This window comes from Micromesistius poutassou (assembly GCF_964030765.1).
Source record: "Micromesistius poutassou genome assembly, chromosome: 6".
NCBI lineage: Eukaryota > Metazoa > Chordata > Actinopteri > Gadiformes > Gadidae > Micromesistius > Micromesistius poutassou.
The window spans coordinates 18,222,117-18,243,793 of record NC_140276.1 but is presented as its reverse complement, the minus strand read 5'-3'; the positions used below and the strand labels follow the sequence as shown (position 1 = coordinate 18,243,793).

Genomic DNA, 21,677 nt, shown 5'->3' with positions numbered 1-21,677 from the left:
AGAGCCTGTTGGAGATGGCCTTAGTCTGGAACAGAGCGTGAGTGTCCTTCTCTCACCATCACAGATTATCATAGAATTAAATTGTTTCGCCTGTATGTATGTATGTATGTATGTATGTATGTATGTATGTATGTATGTATGTATGTATGTATGTATGTATGTATATGTATGTATGTATGTATGTATGTTATGGCTCCCATTGCACTCCTGACCATCCCTGGAAGGAGGGATCCCCCACTCTGAGGGAGGGATCCCCCACTCTGAATATTTTGAGAAACTTTAAACATTTTTCAAGTTTTGGATAACAAACTCCAGAAACTCAAACATGAATAAAGCGCATTACGGAGACAGGCTAGAAAACACCTTTCTATGTCTGCGTTCCTTTCCCTGGCTAGGGTCAGGAGGGGTCATTAAGACATTAAGACTGTACCGGTGATTAAGGGCGATACAAATAAAATTGAATTGAATTGAATTACCAATAATTGAATTATTGGTGTCGGGACAGGCCGTTCCACCGGCTGTGGGTGAGTTTTGTTTGTGTGCACTTTGGAGGGCGTGTTCTGAAGTAGACCTCCGGTACGATCACCAGCGCTACGGTGCAGAAGAGCTCACACCGCCTCACACTGCCTCACACCGACTCACACCGCCTCACACCGCCTCACACTGACCCACACCACCTCACACCGCCTCACACCGCCTCACACTGCCTCACACCGCCTCACACCGCCTCACACTGACCCACACCGCCTCACACTGCCTCACACCGCCTCACACCGCCTCACACCGCCTCACACCGCCTCACACTGCCTCACACCGCCTCACACTGACCCACACCGCCTCACACCGCCTCACACCGCCTCACACCGCCTCACACTGCCTCACACCGCCTCACACCGCCTCACACTGACCCACACCGCCTCACACCGCCTCACACCGCCTCACACCGCCTCACACTGCCTCACAGCGCCTCACACCGCCTCACACTGCCTCACACTGCCTCAGGGCCTCAGGGGTTCCCTAGGAGTCTTTTATACCGTGACATCATCAATCTTCTCTTACAGTGAGTAGCCCACTTCAGAGGCTTTTCCACCCTGTCCAGAATACTGTTCTCTAAAAAAAAAAAAGAATGTTTATTATTATTTGAAAATATTGAACATTGTGCAATATTGTCAATCAGCAGCAATCAGTATCAGACTTCTATCTTAAAACAATATTGGTGGAACCCTATTGCTAAGGCACTGGCACAACTTTTGATTTGTAAATGGTTGGTAAGGCAGGGGATAACTTAACCTTCTTCCTCAATAGCTTCCACTTTAGTTGGTGTGGTGTGGTGATTCCAGCATTACTACACAGAAGTGGAAATGTATGGACAATTAAATTAATTTCTAAAAGTTAGAAGTTGTTCGAATCATAAAGAAGTAAAATACTATATTGTTGTTCAGTTCCAAAATACATGACTAAACGTTTTGTGCCTTTGTAGATCCACTGTGATCTGTAAATTGTAATGCACATGTAATGACAGTAGACTGATTGAATGTGGAAAAACTGAGACATATTGTTGAAATTGCACTTATTTTTCTTAAGACATCTGTTTTGTAAATGGATGGTTCATTAATTGTAACGTTTTCAGAATGTACTTGTACTTCTTTACACTAAAAAGAAAAGGAAAAATTTGGAGGTGTTGTTATTTATAGGTTACTATGCAACTGTTTTACTGGTCCGGCCCACTTGAGATCAAATTGGGCTGTATGTGGCCCATGAACTAAAATGAGTTTGACACCCCTGCTCTACACTCGGTGAACTCTTTCCGTGTTTTGGGGACAGAGGTCACCCTAGGTTAGGGAACCAACATGTTTTGTCCTATAAAGGTGTGCCTTCGGCTGTATTGCTATTTTTCTGTTAGCAATAATATGTATATTTGGAACAATTTAATGAATTATCTTTGGCACTATTTAGAGCATTAGCTGTCCCACATTTGTGTACTGAAGCCATTTAGCATAAACATAAACTTTTAAAGCAATTAGCATCTGACTGGAAGTGTGCAGTAAGTTATTATCTTTCCAGGCTGGAAAACTAAATTATTAACAGCATATAGAATATTTGAACTGAAATTATCATTTACTAAACTGAAACGTTAAATAATGGGATCAGCTAGACTGACTCATTTTCATATTTTGTTTTACAAGCTCTAAGGATGGACATGGAAACACAAGCAGGTTTATGATGATGATTTATTTATCTGTGACAGTCATTCACTTAGCAAGTTCACGTGACTCTGCATTACCAATCAAACCAATGTTATGCAATCAATATTAAAACCGTGCACAGTAAGATGCTCATGCATCTTATTTGACATTCATAACTTTATCAGACTCAGTGGTTTTTACCACCACTGCAGTGTAAGCCACACCATTGTAGTTGCCGGTGGATGGGAAGACCAGCTCGCTGCCATTCATGCATGTGATTTTCACTTTGGCCGAGTAGGCGAGGTCGATGACTGCTCGTCCCACTGACAACTCAACGCTCACGGTCTTTCCTGCCGGGACCTTCACATTGACCTCATCTGATTCTGTAATGGTCTCTTCATTGGTCATTGAAGAGGACTGCTCCGATCCCACAGTCAAGCTAAACCCACCAGACACCTCCACCAGATCCGGGATCCCTGCTGTAACAGTCATACTGACGGTGGACTCAATCTTATTGGTGGTGCTCCAGGTGGTAGACTTGGTCACAGATCTGCTGTACGTAAGTTTCTGCTCTTGAGCCTCAGTAGTGCCGTTGTGATAAGACACAGATTTGATATATTCTTTGTTTACCTACATACCCCACACACAGACACAGAAAAACACAAAAAAGATTAATATTGTTCAGGCAACACACAAAATAACTTAATAAAAAGTACAGAAAATATCAACTTATTTATTTAGTCTAACATTTAGACTTTAACACTTCATTAATCCCCAGGGGGAGAAATTCAAAAGATTTAAGTGCTGACACTATTTTATTGACCTAATGTAATTAAACAAAAGACATTACTGTCAACCCCATATCAAATTATAATGTTTATACAGTGGACAGAACTCATCAAGTTGTCCTTTATGGAACGCAAAGTGGGCCAACAAGCATTTCAACAGAACAAATCTTTCTTATTTCTTCTTAAAAAAAACACCTTGTGACAACTGCTGATATAAAAAGGGCTTTATAAAATACATTTCTTTGATTAATATACAAGAGTAATCTGCCCTATGATATATAGGTGTAACACATGCTGTTAGTGATAGGAAAGAGGAAAAATACGTGCCAATTTCTGTCCTGGACACAACCTACAAAAACAGGTTCTATTCATGCATGAAAATGACCCCATTTTAATTGCTTTTCTGAGTTAATAAAGAAACACTTGTTCACTGAAATGTATTGGCCCACTTAGCCTGCCATATTCTGACTCAGGTCTTCCACACTTAGCAGCACTCACCTGGGGTGTGTACATGGCCAGGCTGGGATAGGTCATGTCGGTTAGCACAGACGACTTGATGGCATTGATGAAGAGGAATCCCATACTGTCGATGTCTGAGCCAGATTTCCCCACCAACCCCAGGCAGACTCCAGACCCCACATCGATAGAGTACTCGGTCTTCAGCGGCCAGCCATTCATGTGCTCGAAGAACTCCCGTCCAGAGCTCGTCCAGAACCTAATGCCACCCAGACGTGTCCCGGCACCGTTCCCCCACAGGGACAGCTTGGTGATGCGCTCGCCAAGATTGAACGTAAACTCATTGAAAGTGTTTGCATTTCCAAAGGTCTGCACACGCCCGTCGGTCAGTTCTGCCCGCACAGCTTTGATCTGCCAGCCTCCCACTGCAACTCCAATCTTCTTGAGGGTGGCACCATTGTTAAGGCCAGTGAAATCAAATGAAGTGCCTCCACCTCCACCAATGAGATACAGTGTAGTCGCCATGTTTAATAACCTAAAACAGAAATGTTCATCAATATATTCATGCATCCTCCAAATGCTTGACAAAAGATGCAGACATTTCAAGCTGTAAAAGGAAATCAAAGAACAAGATCCAAGAGAGAAAACTTATGGACAACCAAAGCTGGCGGTGTCTATAAATAAAATAATATAATATATATGTATATATGTATATATAAAATAATACAAATATTAAAGGGGTTGGCGTAAGCGCCACAGCATTTTATATGCCTCCGTAAAAAACAAACACATAGTATGCATATTACCATACATGCATAAACATTACCAGGCCTTTGAATAATGCACGCACACACACACACACACACACACACACACACACACACACACACACACACACAGTGGCAGAGTGGTAATCGGGAGAGTCGGGAGAATTCCCGGTGTGCCGTTAACGTTTCGGGGCGGCCGGGCTGATTACTACAGGATAACAATATTGTGTTTATAAAAGGTCCTTGCTGCGCCGTCCGGCCAGCAAGGAACTTGAGAGGCTGCGCCCGCAGCCTCTCAATCACTGTCTGAGTCCCACATACAAACACACGCAAGGACTCACAAACTGTTAACGTCACGACCTCTAGTCTATATACAAAGTCTATATTAGCAGAGGGGAGTAAATGAGCGGCCCCTCCCCAAGTGGCACAGCCCAGATGTGGCCCCTCCCCAAGTAGTACAACCCAGGTGGGCCTGGGTTGGCCCTGTGAAATCAAAATCATGTTTTTTAACTTATGGCCTTGATGCCCTGGCATGTGGCCTTTATGAAAAAAATTGCCCCGCTGCAGGCCAAGTGGCCTTGCCCCTAAAATAACGAAATTCCCGGCCTGCTAGAGGGTACAATATAACTTATGGGGATTAGCAACGCGTGGGTTGATTCCGGTCAATGAGTGCACTCACTGAGGTAGGTAGACAGACAGGTAGGTAGACAGACAGGTAGGCCATCCAGTTTTATTTTTGCTCTAAAAATAATTCCAGAGGTCTGGACCTCTGTGACCTCAGAGCTGGCTACAGGCATGTATACTGTCGAGTGTTCCAACCTATAATGGGTTTTTATAGTATGAGGGCTATATGAGAACCTTCAGTCGCACTAGGTGGGAAGACCTCTCCTGAGCCGTCGCCTAGGAGGGGGGATACCCGATACTGGTTTCTCTTCGGCCCCGGGGCTTAACCTGTGCTGGCCCTCTTGGTACGTGTTAGAGTTCCTCGGCTAGGCTCAGTGGAGGAAGACTCTGGTCTATGTGGCCAACACAGGTCACTCGTTTAAGCCCCTACGAGGTTAAGCTAAGTTTTAGGCTATACGCGTTTCGATCGAACTCTGTGGTGTCTCTTACCACCCCAGTCCCTGTGGGCCACGAAGCGGGGAACAAGTCTGAACGTCTTTATATTGCCTCACTCTCCGAACCAGTCACAATCAACCTTGTTTGTGTCATGCACCACTCACCTATCGTGCGGAGGCTGGGAGAGCTGCGGGCTGTCTGTCGGGCCCCTACTGAGGAGCCGGATCAATCACTGAAGAATCGATTCAATAAACTCGTTTTACACTATGACAGAGAAAAGGGATTTTCAAGAGAAAGAGGTTAAATGTTAACGGAGTCCAATATATAATACCGTTTTACAAAAAGTTACAGAAAATTATGATTACATTAAAAAAGAGTCTAAAACATTAAATCAACATTAAGGTTTAAAGAGGTCTACACGCTCCTGTCTTTGCATATCTATTAGAGTCAACAATTGAGTCTAGTAGACTGCACGAGCAGTGTTACAATAAACCATACATTCAATTATCAATCAACAATACAAATTATCAATAAACAATATAAGTAAGATTAGATATAAGGTTAGTAATCCTAATAAACCTGAAAAAGTATCTAAGGTTAGTAATCCTAACAAACCTGAAAAAGAATCTAAAGAGAGGTAATCGCAATACGGAAAAAGGAGGCCTCCGTAGAGGCTGCCTTACTAAGTAAAGGGAGAAAGGGAAGGAGGGGAAAAGCAGTGACCTAGGTGGATTCTGAACACTCATTATATACACAAACTGCCAGCCGGCGCATGCGTAGTTATAATACAGTTACATTCAGTCTTAATCAGAGGTAGAGAGGCATGGAGGTTCCTGTTTTTCTTCTGGGGCCCTTTGGTACAATTTTTGCTGACGCAGCAGCTCAGCAGTTTAACAATTCAATATCTCAGTATATTCCACGTGATGCTCGCACTAAATTCGGAAGTCCTGTTCATATATGGTAGTGTCATTCGGAAGTCCTGTTCATATATGGTAGTGTCACTGAAAGTCCAGTTTTTTTCCAAGAGCAGATGTTCACGATCGTTCCCGTTTTCTTCGGAGGCCACCGATATCCTTAGCATCGAAACTGCATATCAGCAGTTCCAATATTTCAGCATTTCGGATGTTTCACATAACGCAGTCTTTTTTATGAACAGATGGTTATGATGGTTCCGCTTTTCTTTGAGGTAGACAGTACACTTATTGTTGAAACAGCAGATCAGTATTATAACTTTTCAGATACAGCAGATCATTAGTTACAACAGTTCAGCAATTCAACAGTGTTCATTTATTGTCCAGATTAATAGCAGATGTCCTACCCAGTGATTGGGCAGTGGGAAGCTTAGGGCTAGGTGCGTCAACGTGTGGCCTCACGGGCACACAACAATACGCATATGAAGCAGAACTTACTTATATTACAAGCTAGCGAGCGTGACTTTTCCACTTTAAGAGGTACGATTTAAGAGCTGTTATTGTTGTGTAATTTTTTACAAATGCGACAGCCGTCTATCATCTATTAATGAGATGCACTCTGAAAATCAGTTTGGAGTTGACTGCACCTGCTGTTCATTCTGAACTATTTTTTTTCAAACTATTTTCAGCTGATCAGCTTCTGCTGATTCTTTTCTCCATTAATTGATTGTTTAGTTTGTAGGAATTCAGAAATTAGTGAGAATTGCCGTCATGATTACCCAGAGATCAAAATCCCATTGATCCCGGTTAGACCTCCCTGGATCCTTACCTGTCCTGGTGGCTCCGCTCTGGTCTTTCTTCCCTGTCTAGGAGCTGATGGAATCGTCAGTATGGATCTGACCTCACTGTAGAGAGCCCCTTGTGAGTCTTCTCTTATAGCCAACCCTAACCACGCCCCTCTGCCCACAGCGCACTGCAGTGATGATGCCAGAGAAGTTTGTTGAGATAAGTTGAGGCAAGATAAGGCAAGTCTTTGCCCAGTTAACAGTTTGCCCTCTGTTTTGGCACCGCAAAGGTCGAACAAGCTCCTTGCAGGGTTTGTACGTTTTGAAAAAAACTGGAAAAGTTATGGAATTTGAAAGATGCAAATTCCAGGCCTAGTGCTAGGCTAGCGCAAGTCGATGGGTAATTGCTAGCCTGCCAATAAAAACAGTTTTACCCACTCCACAGTACACCTGAGGTAAATCAATTATAACGCCTATCAATGTAAATGTCTGTGTTGATAGAATAATGTTAGAAATAAAACTACCCTTGCATCGCATTACATTTAGTTTATAATCCCTGTAGTCGGAAGCAGGCTACGGCAGTGGTGGACTGATATTACCTAGGCATCTACTACTAGCTAGGTGATTCAACTGGAGTGCGCTTCTCTGTTTACGTTCTGCTGTACTGAATTGGTTGCTACACCGGAGCAAAGTGAAATTCCGCCTCTGCTGAGAAAGTAGTCCCTCAAAATGTAATCATTGAGATGCAAAGGATAGTTTTATGTCTAACATTATTCTATCAACACAGACATTTACGTTGATAGTCTGGTGTTATAATTGATTTGCCTCGGGTGTACTGTGGAGTGGATAAAACTGTTTTTATTGGCAGGCTAGCAGTTACCCATCGACTTGCGCTAGCCTAGCACCAGCAACCAGCAACTGCAACTAGAAGGACTGAATGAAACGTGTTCGCTTGGAAATGAGGTCCGATGTCCAAAATTCCGAACAACCCCTTTAACACAGGGCATAACCTCAGTTCAGTTCCTGTTCAGACAAATTAGTGTGACACTGTCTGAGGTGAAACAAGTCATCTAAGCAGATTTTTTTAAATGCCAGGAAAGTGTCAATTTAATAATGTCTGGCTCTACTGGATAAATACAAGACGTAGCTTGAGAAGGACCAGGACCCAAGACACACACGATGTGGACTATTCTGTAAAACAATTGACATTTCTAATATGGGAGAGGCAGCGCTGACTAGCCATGATAAAGGCGCTAAGCCTTTATCACACTGTTTATCACACTGTTTATCACACTGTTGTTACTGATAAAGGCTGTTGTGGCTGTGCGTGAAGGCTCGAGCACCATCACCAGTTGCCAGGCCTTAAGGTGTGTAGACACAGCTGGCCTGTGGACAAGTTTTTGAAGTCTGGGATCAAAAGGTCAAAAGGAGCCAGCACCACAGCCCTTATGAGATAACAAAAAGTTAATTTGCATTTCTCTCATATATTTTTGTCATTCTTAAAGAGAGGCCTTATTCTCAGATATGCATGTTGGATGGCAAGGGTGTAGGTCTGGGAAGAACCTACACCCAAAATCTTGCAACCGAGCCGCTGGGTGAGGTGCAACGAGATGGAGCACTTGCTGAGTCATTTCTTGTACGGCTGGAGCCCCCAAGTTGATAATCATATGTGTCCTTTGAGACCCCCTTTGATATAAAAGAGACCGCAGGTCTATAGCTTACTTTTTACTGTCATTGACTCTAGTTACCTATTGCATCACTTCCTTTAGGGCTTCGGCCTCCTAATTGATCATTGTAGTATATTTGTACATTTCAATCACCAGAGATAGTCAATACACACTCAGGGGGAGGAATGACCTCTCACACATGATAACTTATAATGAATTATTTCAAATAACCCTGCCTCGTTAAATCAATGAGCTTGATGGTTTGCTTTCACAAATAGGTTATAGGCTGTGTCACTACCTAATATGTCTGTGCGCATCTCTCAGAGTGACGTAACTATCCACCAGACAGTGATTAAAGAAAAACTCACGTTGATTATAAAAGTAACATTAATTGGAGGAGGTTTTGAGTGTCTAGGTGCTGGGACCAGTGGGGGTGTCGGTGAGAACACAGCGTTGTCCAGTCAGAGCTCCAAAGTTGATATGTTTATTTTCCAAAGGTGCGAGCAGGACTGTATGGATGTGTGTAGGTAGGTAGGTAGGATGTGTGTGTGGTTAGGTAGGTAGTTATGTAGGTAGGTAGGATATGGAGGTAGGTAGGGTGTGTGGCTAAGGTGTGTGGTTTCTAGGAAGCAAACAAAAAGTACAACAATGATCTCCACAATTCATTGCCACATTCAGTTAAATAATAAATAATTTCACAACCTTATACGATTATAGAACAAAAGTCAGTGACCACAAAACAAACTCACATTGCTCAGGTGGGGCGTTTTTTTTAATCTGTAGCCTATGCCTTTCTGTAATAACGAGCATACACCATCTCACAAAACAACCACACTCAAACAATGCAATCTAGACTCTTGTATTAGCATTGGTTAGAATAAAATGTTAGTCTGCCCTATCCGGCACCATAGTGCCAAAATGATGATTGCAGCGGAACTAAACAAACTTTCTCAGATAATATAAGTGTAGTGGGCGTGGCAAGAGGAAATACAAAAGGTTGATGATTCAGTACCAGTGGTTAAAAATAATAAAAAAATAAACAAAAGTATGAGGAGGAACACCTTGTGATGGGCTTCACGGTGGCGAATGTAGGGACAGAGGAAAGACCAATGTGTGGCCTTTGCCTTGATCCGCTAGCAGCGGAGAGCATGAGACCCAACAAAAACCCCAAATAAGTATGAAGAACGCCACGAGCAGTTTAACTGACTAACTGAACATCATATACAATCACTGAATGAAGATCATGACAATAAAGACATCCATTTTTAATGAATGACCTCCATTAGGTATGGTGAAACCCATAACAAGAGACATGTTGAATGTAGTAAATGTAATAGTATCAAAACAAGTGAAAAGTGTGCGAGACATGGCACTCAAAATTAATTTGAAAAGCCTTTATTGAAAGTGCCTGCTTACCCTGTTTTAAACACATTGAATTGGTCAAAAGTTATTAGCACTGGACAATGGGAAACATGAAGTTAAAATAGCACTAATATATAAAGAGGTGTATAAACATAGAGATGTGTTGGGTAAGATGCAGGAGAGCGCTGGTCATGCAGTAGACCACACTAGTTAGCCTGCATGTAGCGCCGTTAAACATAAAATAATTAAAGGACCCATTTGAAAGTTATGCATTCTTGGAAGTCCCTTTTTTAAATGTCCCCAATTTTAAATGTTTAGAGGATATACATACAAATGGAAAAGCAACAGATCTCAAATCATTCAATAACATTACAACGGACACATACATACAACGGAACATACAATGGAAGTCTCTTTGACCCTTTATTATTAATATTATTACCATACGCAAGGAGGGCAGCATGAGCAGAGTGTCAAGGCAGCATTAATTCTCTGGAGTTAATTAGTGAGAAGCTTCTGAAGAAGGAATCAAGTGTAACGCTCCGACTCTTCCTCCTCTCCCCATCCTTCCACCTCCACCTTCTCTTCATCACCTCTTTCTTTCATCCCATTTTCCTCATGAATTATGACTTATGCCGACCTAACCACTTGCATGTATAATTCCATATGTCTTCACATACAGTAGATAGAGATAGATAGAAGCAGACACAAACGCTGTGTACAAACGCTGGTACCATTGTGAAAGCACCAACACAAAGGTCCTGATCAGAGGAAGGACTGAGAACACATCTAACACACACACACATGTAACACACACACACACACACACACACATCTAACACACCCACACACGCACGCACACACACACACACACGCTTACATGAAGACAAGGCTAGCTTCTTGGAATAATCATACATATATATATATATATACAGTTTTTTTAATCTACATCCTCTTAATTCTAATGGAAGTTTGCATGTTTTGTGTGTGTGTGTGTGTCTTTGTCTGTGCATGTGTGTGTGTGTGTGTGTGTGTGTGTGTATGTATGTGTGTGTCTGTGTGTGTGTGTTAGATTTCAGCTTATTTCTAAACGGTACGTAATAGACTCTGCGTTGTGTATATTTTTGTCATAGTAGTAATTCTTGAAGTGGAAATCAAGGAAGCTTGACAGGTTGGATCAGAGGGTCGAATAGATGGTTTATTCCAGGCCGTAATACAGCACAGGTACAGACTAAGGTGGAATAGACTTATGCCCCTTTTCCACCGACAGTACAAGCTCAACTCGCCTCGACTGACACGGTTCAGCGTTTTGCCTTGTGTGTCGCTCCTTTCCCGGGGCTAGAGTTAGGCTGCCCATGGTTGTGTGTGTCCGGCGTGGTGTGTGTACGGAGTGGCTGGAGTCCACGGACCCGCTCCCGAGGGGGACATGGATCAGCGTTTCGCTGTTTCGTTTTAGTGTTGTTTCCCAGGGCTCGAGTTTCGCCTCCATCAACGGTATGACAACAATAGAAGTGCAGTTTTTTATTTTATTTTATTTCCCAATTCCCGTCATAACCTTTCCCGGGAATCAGGAAATAGTCTTGATCAGATTTCCCGGGAATCCCGTCTCCCGGGATTTTTTATTTATTTATTTATTTGTTCATTTAAAAGGGACAATGCACATCAATTGACATTTTTAGTTTACACTCAAAATGGAAATGTGCCAGAGTTTGCAGAAAAGCTCATTTTCATCTGTAGTCCCTTGGCAGGTCAACACATCATCACATTTCATTAATAAGATAAAATCCAAGAAGAAAACAAAAAAGATAAGAGAGAGAGATTAGATATATATATTTTTTTAAACATATTTTTTATTAAAGAAAGGTAAAACAGTACAGGATGCATTTAAATACAGTGCCTTAAATTATTTTTTCATTTTCTTTCCAGATAGATTAGATTTTTAACATAACTTTATTGCAACATTTCTTACTTTACAATGGTCTTTTAAAAAAAAAAAAAAGCTAAAATAGCTTCTACAATACACATATATATATATATATATATATATATTATCCTATACCATGTAAAAAAAAATGTATCTCACCACTAACAAAAGAGAACAAAACACCATCAACATCCCAAATGTTTTTAAAAGAATCCAGATCACTCATCTTTTCATAATACTTCAATTCTAGTAGAATCCTTGCTTTTACCAAACTCTTGAAAGTTGAAACACACTCTTTTGCCTGACCACTTTCTTTTTTCTGCTTCCTACTATAGTAGATCGCCATTTTTGCTTGCCCAAACAAAAAATTGATCAATCTGCCCTTTTTATTTTTTATCTTGCCATATGAAAGGCAAAAAATAAAAAAACAGCTCGCTAAAATTCTCTCCAAAGGAGTTTAACAAACTACAAAGCAGAGTAAATAATGGTGTCAATCTGCAACAATATAAAAAACAGTGAAAAATTGTCTCTATACATGAACAAAAAGGGCATTTATCTGAAACAGCAGGGTTTAAAATAGATATAAAAGCATTCACTGCAATTATCCCGTGTAGAACTCGCCAATGAAGATCACCAATGTTTTTAGTCAACAGTGGCTTGTACAACATGCAGGTTTTGTCTGTCCTTTGACCCTAAAATGTTCTCTCCAGGGTGTATCCTTTCTAGTTTTCCTTTGTTCACAGCTTTAACACACACTTTATACAGATGTTGTCCTTTAATACAGTCCAGTGCCATCCACTCCTTATTCCCCACCTCCAGAAGAGGGCTCAGCACCTCAGAGTCTGTTAGTTTGGCCTTAAAAACCAACCTCGGAAAAGGGTCATTCTGATCTGATCTTCAGTCTGATCTTCATTACACCAGTCTTTAAGTAGTTTATGTTCCTCTTCTGACTTTTTAAAAACTCCAGTCTAAAAGCTCCCTTCCTACTTTTGAGGTGAACCAAACCCTGCCCTCCCTCTTCTTTAGAAAAGTATAAAACATCTTGTGGTATCCAGTGCAACTTATCCCAAAAATAAATTTTCCTTATCATTTTCCTACAATTAATGCAGTACTCTTAGCCCACTTTATTTTTGATGATGAGATTTTTCCATAAAGCTCCACAATATGGGTCAATGTTTTAACATTATCCTCCCTAATAGCTACAATAACATCATCTGCATATGCAGAGATAAATAATGGAGCAATACCATCAGCTACCCTGACCCCTCTCAGCACTTTCCTAAGCCTACACAGTAAGGGTTCAATTGCAATTGAGTAAAGCATACCAGAGACATTACAACCCTGTTGAATACCCCTGCCAATGGTAAAAGGGGCGCTTAACCCACCGTTGACTTTCAGTACACTCTCAACCTTACTGTAGAGCACCCTGATCATGGTGATGAAACCAGGGGAGAAACCAAAAGCCTCTTAGGCCCCGTTTACATAAAGGGAAAACGCAGATATTTCCACGCGGTTTGGCCTCTCCTTTACATGAAAACCCAGTTTTTATCACACAAACGATTATTTCTAAAAACTCTAGCTGAAGTGGAGATTTCTGATAATGCCGTTTATGTGTTGTCGTGTCAACTGGGAGAAACAGGGTTTTAGGTTCTCAAGCGTCACATTATGCGCCAGAAAATGCTTAACGTCATGTGAGCGCCCTATGTTTATGAACCTCTCTCCACATATATATCGTTGTTGTTGATTCTGAGGATTCTGATTGGCTTGCATGGCTTTATATCCATAGGTTTGGCATAGTTATAATGGTGCTTGACGGCGTATTTATGAGATATGCATCTAGATAATGTAAAAAACTGTCCAAATTAAACAAGTTGTACTTATTTATGATATGGCAGTGGTGATAGCTGATACGTTTTTACGTTTTTTTGTAAAGGGTTTCTATTGGTTTCAGAGTTGTCATGTTTGCTTACGACCCGCCCACGTTGAAGAGGTACTTTTTTAGATGGAAACGCGACGTGCCTGGAACCAAACCAAGTCGTGGCGAGTTGAACTAGTACTGTCGGTGGAAAAGCAGCATTAGTATAGGTGGTGAGGAGCAGTCTCCAGGCGTTCTCCTTGGTGAGGAGCGGTCTCCAGACGTTCTCCTTGGTGAGGAGCAGTCTCCAGGCGTTCTCCTTGTGAGGAGCAGTCTCCAGGCGTTCTCCTTGTGAGGAGCAGTCTCCAGACGTTCTTCTTGGTGAGGAGCAGTCTCCAGACGTTCTCCTTGGTGAGGAGCAGTCTCCACATGTTCTTCTTGGCTGTCAATCCTCTTCTCCCCGAACCAAAGGTTTGGGGAGAGTATTATAGGAAAGAGTGTGTGTGTGTGTGTGTGTGTGTGTCTGTGTGTGTGTGTGTGTGTGTGTGTGTGTGTGTGTGTGTGTGTGTGTGTGTGTGTGGATCATGTGGACCATCAGATTACAGTGTGTTACTGTGTACTTATCTTTCCCCACCTGTTCTTCCCCCAGCCAGCAGGGGGTTGACCTCTCTCTGTTCTGTCACTGTGCAGCCATTTGTCTGTGTTTTTACGGGATGTCAAGGAAAGGTCGTTCCACTTACACACATTTATGCATCCTCAGTGGAAAAGGTCAACAGCGGAAGAGAGGAAAAGAGGAGGAGAGATGTCAAAAAGGGTAATTGTAATTGTAAAAATAAAGTCATTGAAGAATCGGCTGTTATCATATTATTAGATGTAAATCAATAAACTACCTATGATGTCTGTCAACCTATGGAAATGGTGCAGGAAAGGTATTGGTAATACGTTTGTTTGTAAATCAATATAACCCCAATGATTAATTCTGTTACTGGGGGACATTGTGGCCCTTGATGACTATTAGAGTCTAGAGTAATAAAAATATGACATCAAACTCAGAGAAGTCCTCAGCTACTGTCTCAGGGGGAATCTCATAGTTACACATCGGGGATCCCCCTGAATAGTTTCCTACTCCTGGGGAAACAACTCTTCTTTCCACTAGGACCTTTTTTCATGTTGTTCAGTGGATCAACCTGTGCTTTCCCACCTTTTCCCGAGTCTTTTTAGAATGACTTGTGTCAAATAAACCTGCCTTGTTTAATCAATGAGCTTGGTGTTTTGCTTCAAGAATAGATTATCGGCTGTGTCACTACCAAAAGTAGTTACAGTTATGGTTTGCCTTCAAAAGGCAACCTGCAATATGTGTATATTTCCTAGCCAGCGAAACCTAGTTCATGCCAAAAACAAAACCACCATGTAAATCGTTGTTATGGCAACGAGTGAGCTGTGGTTTGGAGCAGAGCTATTGTTTGGAGTCAAAGCCGGCTAAATCATTTCTCTTTAAATTAGTAACTGACTGAAGTGCACTATTTAGCTGATAAAAGGTTTGTGTCAATGACTTTACATGGAACTCATAAAGGCGTTTGCAACGTGAATGGTGCATACATTGTGTACATTTATGTTCCTCATCACAGCGTCCTGCTCCTATCACAGGAACCTAGCATCAATATGTTCGGGGGTTGTTCAGAATATTGTGTTGTTCAGAATATACCCCATTAACTGTGTACCACAGTTAAGTGTGTACCACAGTTAAGGGGGTCGCCGTCCCTCCGTTGCTCGTCGGGACGGACAACGCCCCTTAACTGTGGTATAATGAGAACATACCACAGCCTGTCGTGATCTATTGCTTAAAAAATACACATTTCTAAATAGAACTGTTATCAAAATGTATTTTAGTGCTGAAACCATGTTAATATTGCATTATCCGCTGATAATTTAGATGAATGTCGTCCATGTTTGGTTTTCAGCGATAGCAGTGTCCATAGCAAACACCATAGCAATCATACCTTACCTTAAACCTTATGTAGATTCTGGGTGCAGGTCTATATGACCTCTATGTCCAGATCTTCTTCTGTTAACTGGATGGTTTGGCCGATGGTATTTAGTGGTTCTTTGAAGTGGAATTTTACTTCTTGGTCAGCCCAAAATCTATCTAGCCTGCGTTCAAAGGACTTTACAGAGGGTGCAATTGCCATCACAGGTAGACTGTTCCATGCATCCGTCACCCTATGTGAGAAGCACCCCTGTCTTGTCCAGGTTCTGCATCTCTCCTTGAAGAGTTTTTTTCTGGTTGCCACGTCTTCCTCCCTCTGCTAGTTTCAGCTCCAATTTGGTGTCATCATCATACTTTCCGTGCAGTTGCTTGTGGACCTCTATCATATCGCCATGCAGCCTACAGTATACTAGTGTTGGGAGATCAAGTTTATTCAGCCTCTCTGGGTAAGTTAGGTGACCCATGCCTGGAAGCTGCTTCGTTAGGACTAGATCTAGTAGGTTCGGTTGGTTTTTCCCTCTACCTCTTGTTTCCTCCCCAACATCTCTCAAGGCTTCAACAAATTAATTGATTCTTCAGAGTTCTCATCTCCCGGTGTGTTCCATGTCGTCCATTTGTCGTCATTTTAAGGGTAGTTGAAGTCTCCGGTTATCAATAGGTGCGAGTTCTTTCTAATTACTGCTTCACATAGAATCTCACATAATTAAACACTGTTATCTTTGCTGCTTGCTGGGCTCCTTTATATGCAACCTGCCATTAGTGTGTCACCTTTCTGCAGGTCCTGCTCCACCCATAGCAATTCCTGGAGGTCAGAGTTTAGTTTGATTTTGCGTGCTTGGAGGTTTCTTCTACAGTAGGTTATTATTCCTCTACCTGCTGCTGTGTCTTCAACGTTGGTGTATATGTCATAACCCTTGAGTTGGACTTCTGCCTCTGTCACCTCATAGCTCCTGTTATTTGGCCTCACGTCAGTTACCATTATTAGGTCTGCTTGCGTATCCTCTTGTTCAACTCTTGCTTGAGTTCTGCCATCTTGTTCGTCAAGACATCAGAATTTGTGGTCAACACGTTAAAATACCTTCACCATGAACATCTTTTTGTTCGTTTGTAGTGTTTTTTGGAACTGAACGTGAACTATACACGGTTCTCCCATGAAGGTTCTCCCATGAATTAGTGATCTTCTGTCTTCTTTTTGATACTTTGAATGCAAAACTTCCCTGGGGGGCCTCTGATTCGGTACAGGAAGTTTCCCGACTTATCTTCTCTCTTGTTGTTTAGCTTCTGATAGCAAGTCTCTCCTCGTCTCCCTCTGTGATTTGGTCACGTTGTGTTATATGGATATGTCCTTGTACTCACTGTCTTTCAGGTTTCTGCAGTTGGTCAGTATTTGCGTTTTAATGCCAGGTCTGGGGGATCAGTAGTGGTCTCGGGGGGGATCAGTAGTGGTCTCGGGGGGGATCAGTAGTGGTCTCGTGGGGGATCAGTAGTGGTCTCGTGGTTGATCAGTAGTGGTCTCGTGGGGGATCAGTGGTCTCGTGGGGGATCAGTAGTGGTCTCGTGGGGGATCAATAGTGGTCTCGTGGGGGTTTTGTGTTGTCCTCCTCTGTGACACCTGTGCCTACTGTATCACTGTCTGCCTGTTCTCTCTTCTCCATGGTGTTCTTATTTTTCTTCCCTATTGTGTAGCATTTAACTATGTTGTATTCATCAATCCTTACTTGCAGTTGTTGCCTCACCATTTTCACATCCATGCTTTGCTGATGATCTGTATCCTCGGTTTTGCTATGTTCTTTTAGAAAAGGTAGCCGAATCAGGATCGCTTTTAACTCACTTTATTTGGTAAAGGTTTGGCATAATATCTATAGAACAAAAAGAGGGGAATTGTATAGGCATGCGTGGAGAGACACGTAGCTGTACATCAGATCAATGTGCTGCTTCTTAGTGATGGGTCGTTTGCGACCGAATCAGTTCGAAGGAACGTGATCTTTAACAAGAACGAACCCACCTGAGTCCGCGTTTCAGTTTTCTCTCATTTGTCTCTATCATTCGTCTGTCAGACCCTGACTCCCACTCGCTGACTCACTGTTCACTGTGTTAAGTTAGCAGAGTGGCAAAGAGGGACTGGCCTTGGCAACAACATTCAGATTCGGAACATGAAGCGCTCCTCAGCTGAAAGAAACTTAGTTGTAATGTTGTGTGTTGATTGATGACTGTTTGCAAGATCGTTTGAGAACGAGGGAGGAGCTGAGTCTGACTGACTGACTCAGAAACGCAACTGAACGAATGGACGAACAAGCGTTTCTGAGCGATTCATCTTGGCGAACTGACACAAAACTGAATCAAGGAAACTAATCATGAAATCCATCACTACTGCTTCTAGTATTTTTGAGGCTTGGGGGTTGTGCTCTCCCCTTATAAACTTGGCAGGCGTGGCTTCTATCATGACGTAGAGCACCCGCCTCCTGCAGCTTGCCTAACCCCTTGTGGCTATGTGCGGATATTACAGTTTATCATTATAGGTGCTCGGTCCTGACCCCTTATGGCTATGTGTGGCTATTGCAGCTTTGTTATCATATGTGCTGAAATGCATCACAGTTTCGCCTATTCCGTGAATAATGATATTGTTCCTCCTCAGATCTACTTCCCTTATGTCACTTCACTTCTGGTCTATATCATGAGCTTCTGCCCCTGTTGGACCAGAGTGTTTTGTTTTCCCCACTCTTGTCATAACATCATCCAGTTTATCTTTCTGCGTCTTGATGTCCCCCTGGTTATCGGATATTTGTTTCAGTGTGCTCTTCTGGTTGCTGTTCACTGTCTTCTTGAGACTGTCTGTCTTGCTGTTCAGGTCTGTGTTCATCTGTGTCATCAGGCTCATGAGACGTTGGGCTCTGTGGTGACAGTATGTGCAGCACCAGTGCAGTTGTCTTGAGTTATCCTGGGACAGGCTCTCGTAAAGCATGGCTGACACTTTTTGACACTTCGCATGGAACCAATGTTGGCACTTTAGGTCTTTAAGTCACATTTTTGGCCCTCTTCGTCTTCTGTTACTTTAATCTTGCAGTCCTTACGTAATGCTTTATCTAGAGTTTCCTTAACTGCCTCATCTAGAGTTTCCTTTACTGCTTTATCTACGCTCACCTCCTGTCCTTGTTCCTCCTGTTTGTCTTCTTTGCTTGTTGGCTTGGCATTTCTTGATATCCTTTGCTTGGACGCCATCTTGCTTATCTCAAACTAAAGCTGTATGCTCGGCTGTCTCCACTGTCTCCGTTACGCTTACTAAAGTCTCCGTTAAGGGAGACTTAATCCAAAGGCTTTGAAAAAAGAGTTGATGAAACTGATGATGAAAGATGATGAAAGTTATCAAAACTTATTTCCTTAACTGGTTGGTCTCAGAATGATCTATAATAATAATAATAATAATAATAATTATTATTATTATTATTATTATTGTTATTATTATTATTATTATTATTATTATTATTATTATTATTATTATTATTATTATTATTATTATCATCATAATGTAGTATTATTATTAAGTATTAGGCCAATAAAGACCACGACGACCTCACCGCGCACCCAAACACTGAGGTGATGCTAGAGGGAAGGGAAGTGCTCTAATAGAAGAGGGAATGTCCCTGTCGCTTCCAACTACTTAAAAAACGATCGTTATGTCGCTGTTTGTGCCGGTATTATTAAACGTACGCAACCATCAACCTCTAATTGCATCGGCACACGACGGGGAAAATGCGCGCGTTTTTTTTTTTTTGCAGCGTGACCGCGCCTGCCTTCACTCCTCGCACGCACCGTGCACGTCTCCTCCGCGCGTGTCTGTGCGGTCCTCTCCCAAGACAGATGTTCACAGCGCCGCTACCCCCTGTCACCCACAGAGCCGCTCGGAGCCAGAGGTACCAGGATGCGACGCCACAAGTTCTGTTCTGTTGGCTTCTACATCTTAATCGCCCTCACTTTCAAAGGTAGGATTTTTATAAGCTCTTATTCCCTGCATGATGTTAGAGGCATTAGGCTGATATAGTAGGCTACTGCTATCTACAATGAAACGGTTACTTTGCATACAGACTTGGTTTACCGTCCGTCCTAATAACTTTATACACAAATAATCCTGACAATGCTTATGCCTTTCAAGCCATCAGTTGCCTGCTTTCATCGGCTGCTCACTCAGCGCAGCACTTATTCTGACATTTTCTCAGTGATCAGACTGCATCATTAGACTGCGTTTCTATCGGTTTCCTGTTTAGTTTTTTGTTTTGTAGTTAAATGCAGAAATTGAACTTTTCCTCTCTTTTTGAAGAAACAAGCGTGACTTCAACAACTGTTCGGACAGCATATCTTCGTGCCCATGTCTTTATCATAGAGTAACTCTATCAAAAGGTCACAACATCCTTCTTCAGATATCTAGAGAGTATTTCAGTCATATGACTTTGTGTGAATAGGACTACACATATTGACAATATGTGATCATTAACTAAATTGCCACAACAATAACAGTTACTAGCTGCATCATTTTAGCAGTAATATAGTCTTAATAATTGTCTACATTTCTCAACTCATGTTGTCTTTGGGCCAACGCACAAGGCTTGGAAGTAGGAAGTGTATAGGGGAATTTTTTCTTGCATGTCACAAACATTATTTTGATTGAAAATGTAATTTCCCACCGTGGCTGGGAAGGGATGGCTCACTATATGGCAGGAAGCTGTCCACTAAGCAGCACTTAACATAATAACAAATTCCAAATCGTTCAGGCTGGTTTCAGAGGTGCTGTTCTCTGTGATTGCAGTCAGTGGTGGATGATCAAATGAGCTCGTTCATTTATTTGCTGTGTGAACAGAGGTTCAATTAAACCTCTTGATCGATCCACAACCAACTCACCAATCTGTTTTCAAGCGTTATTTGTACAAGAACAAGCACTAGTGTACATAAGTATGTAAGTGTGGCTTCACTTCTCTCTCTCTCTCTCTCTCTCTCTGTCTCCTTATTTGTCTCTGTGTGACTCTTTATCTTTGTCTAGTTCATTGACTTTTAGAACGTGTTTCTGTGGTCTCAGAGCCGCTGTTATCCGTGTGTCTAAGCCCCACCTCCACATCTATCTACCTCCATCCTCTGTTGAAGACATGGCGCTAACCGCCACTACAACAGCATCAGCACCCGCTTTAGAGTTTGCCGAACAACAGCAGCACATGTTTAAAATGATTCAAGCTCTTTCTGCCTGGAAGGTGTGTGCAGTGGAGTCCCCGAAGTCCTCTGAAACACAGAGCCATTTAAAGTCCACTCCGTCATACCGCTGTTATGACTGAGAACCTCAGCAGATGGAGGGGTCCTCTCCGTACAGTGTCGGACTAAACTTGTTTTTCTGAACCAGCTGGAGAGAGAGCGGCTGGCTGGGTGCTAAAGGCAGTGCACGAGGTGCTGTAGTAGCACTGTATCACGCCCGAGCTTTGAGCTGCTGGATTAAGATTAACCTCAAGTGGTTTTTGGCCATAGATTATAAATCTATATGCATCCATTAATGCACGATCTCCCCCCCCCCCCCACCCTTAACACTCTGAGCTGCTCCCCCCCACTACGTCACATGACCCCTGAGAGGGTCTGATGAGTAAGTGTGACTGTGTGTGTATAGTGACATCCATAAGTCATTCTGGTTCTATGCTGTATATGGGTTTGAGAAGTAACTGTGGATGTGTTTGTGTGTACATGTGTGTGTGTGTGTGTGTGTGTGCGTGTGTGTGCGTGTGTGTGTGTGTGTGTGTGTCTGTGTGTGTGTTGCTTATTTCTCGTCTGCTAATATTCATCATATTGTATGCCCCCCCCCCTGAGTGAAAGCAGTAGATCAGGTGATAGCGTGGCTTTGTTAAACCCATGGGAGTTGGAGTTGAACTCCCATGTGTTGAAAGCTGGCAGCTGCATCT

At 42.3% G+C, this 21,677-nt stretch overlaps 2 protein-coding genes across 2 annotated transcripts in view; one reads left to right on the top strand and one right to left on the bottom strand.

The window, feature by feature from the left end:
- Positions 1–2,213: 2,213 nt before the first annotated feature.
- LOC311344924 (aerolysin-like protein) lies at positions 2,214–5,934 on the bottom strand. Its single transcript, XM_084469269.1, has 3 exons — positions 5,421–5,934; positions 3,473–3,965; positions 2,214–2,816 (listed from the first exon to the last, which is right to left on the bottom strand). Exons 2-3 carry the CDS (start codon positions 3,953–3,955, stop codon positions 2,346–2,348), a joined length of 954 nt encoding a protein of 317 aa, XP_084325395.1. The 5' UTR covers positions 3,956–3,965; positions 5,421–5,934; the 3' UTR covers positions 2,214–2,345.
- A 13,732-nt stretch (positions 5,935–19,666) lies between these two features.
- LOC311345278 (neuronal acetylcholine receptor subunit alpha-7-like) overlaps positions 19,667–21,677 on the top strand; it is a gene marked incomplete at both ends in the record, with an annotated part of 45,332 nt that continues 43,321 nt past the window's right edge. The window contains one exon of the mRNA XM_084469641.1: positions 19,667–19,727. Coding sequence (XP_084325767.1) covers positions 19,667–19,727 — 61 coding nt within the window. The remainder of the gene's footprint in view (positions 19,728–21,677) is intronic.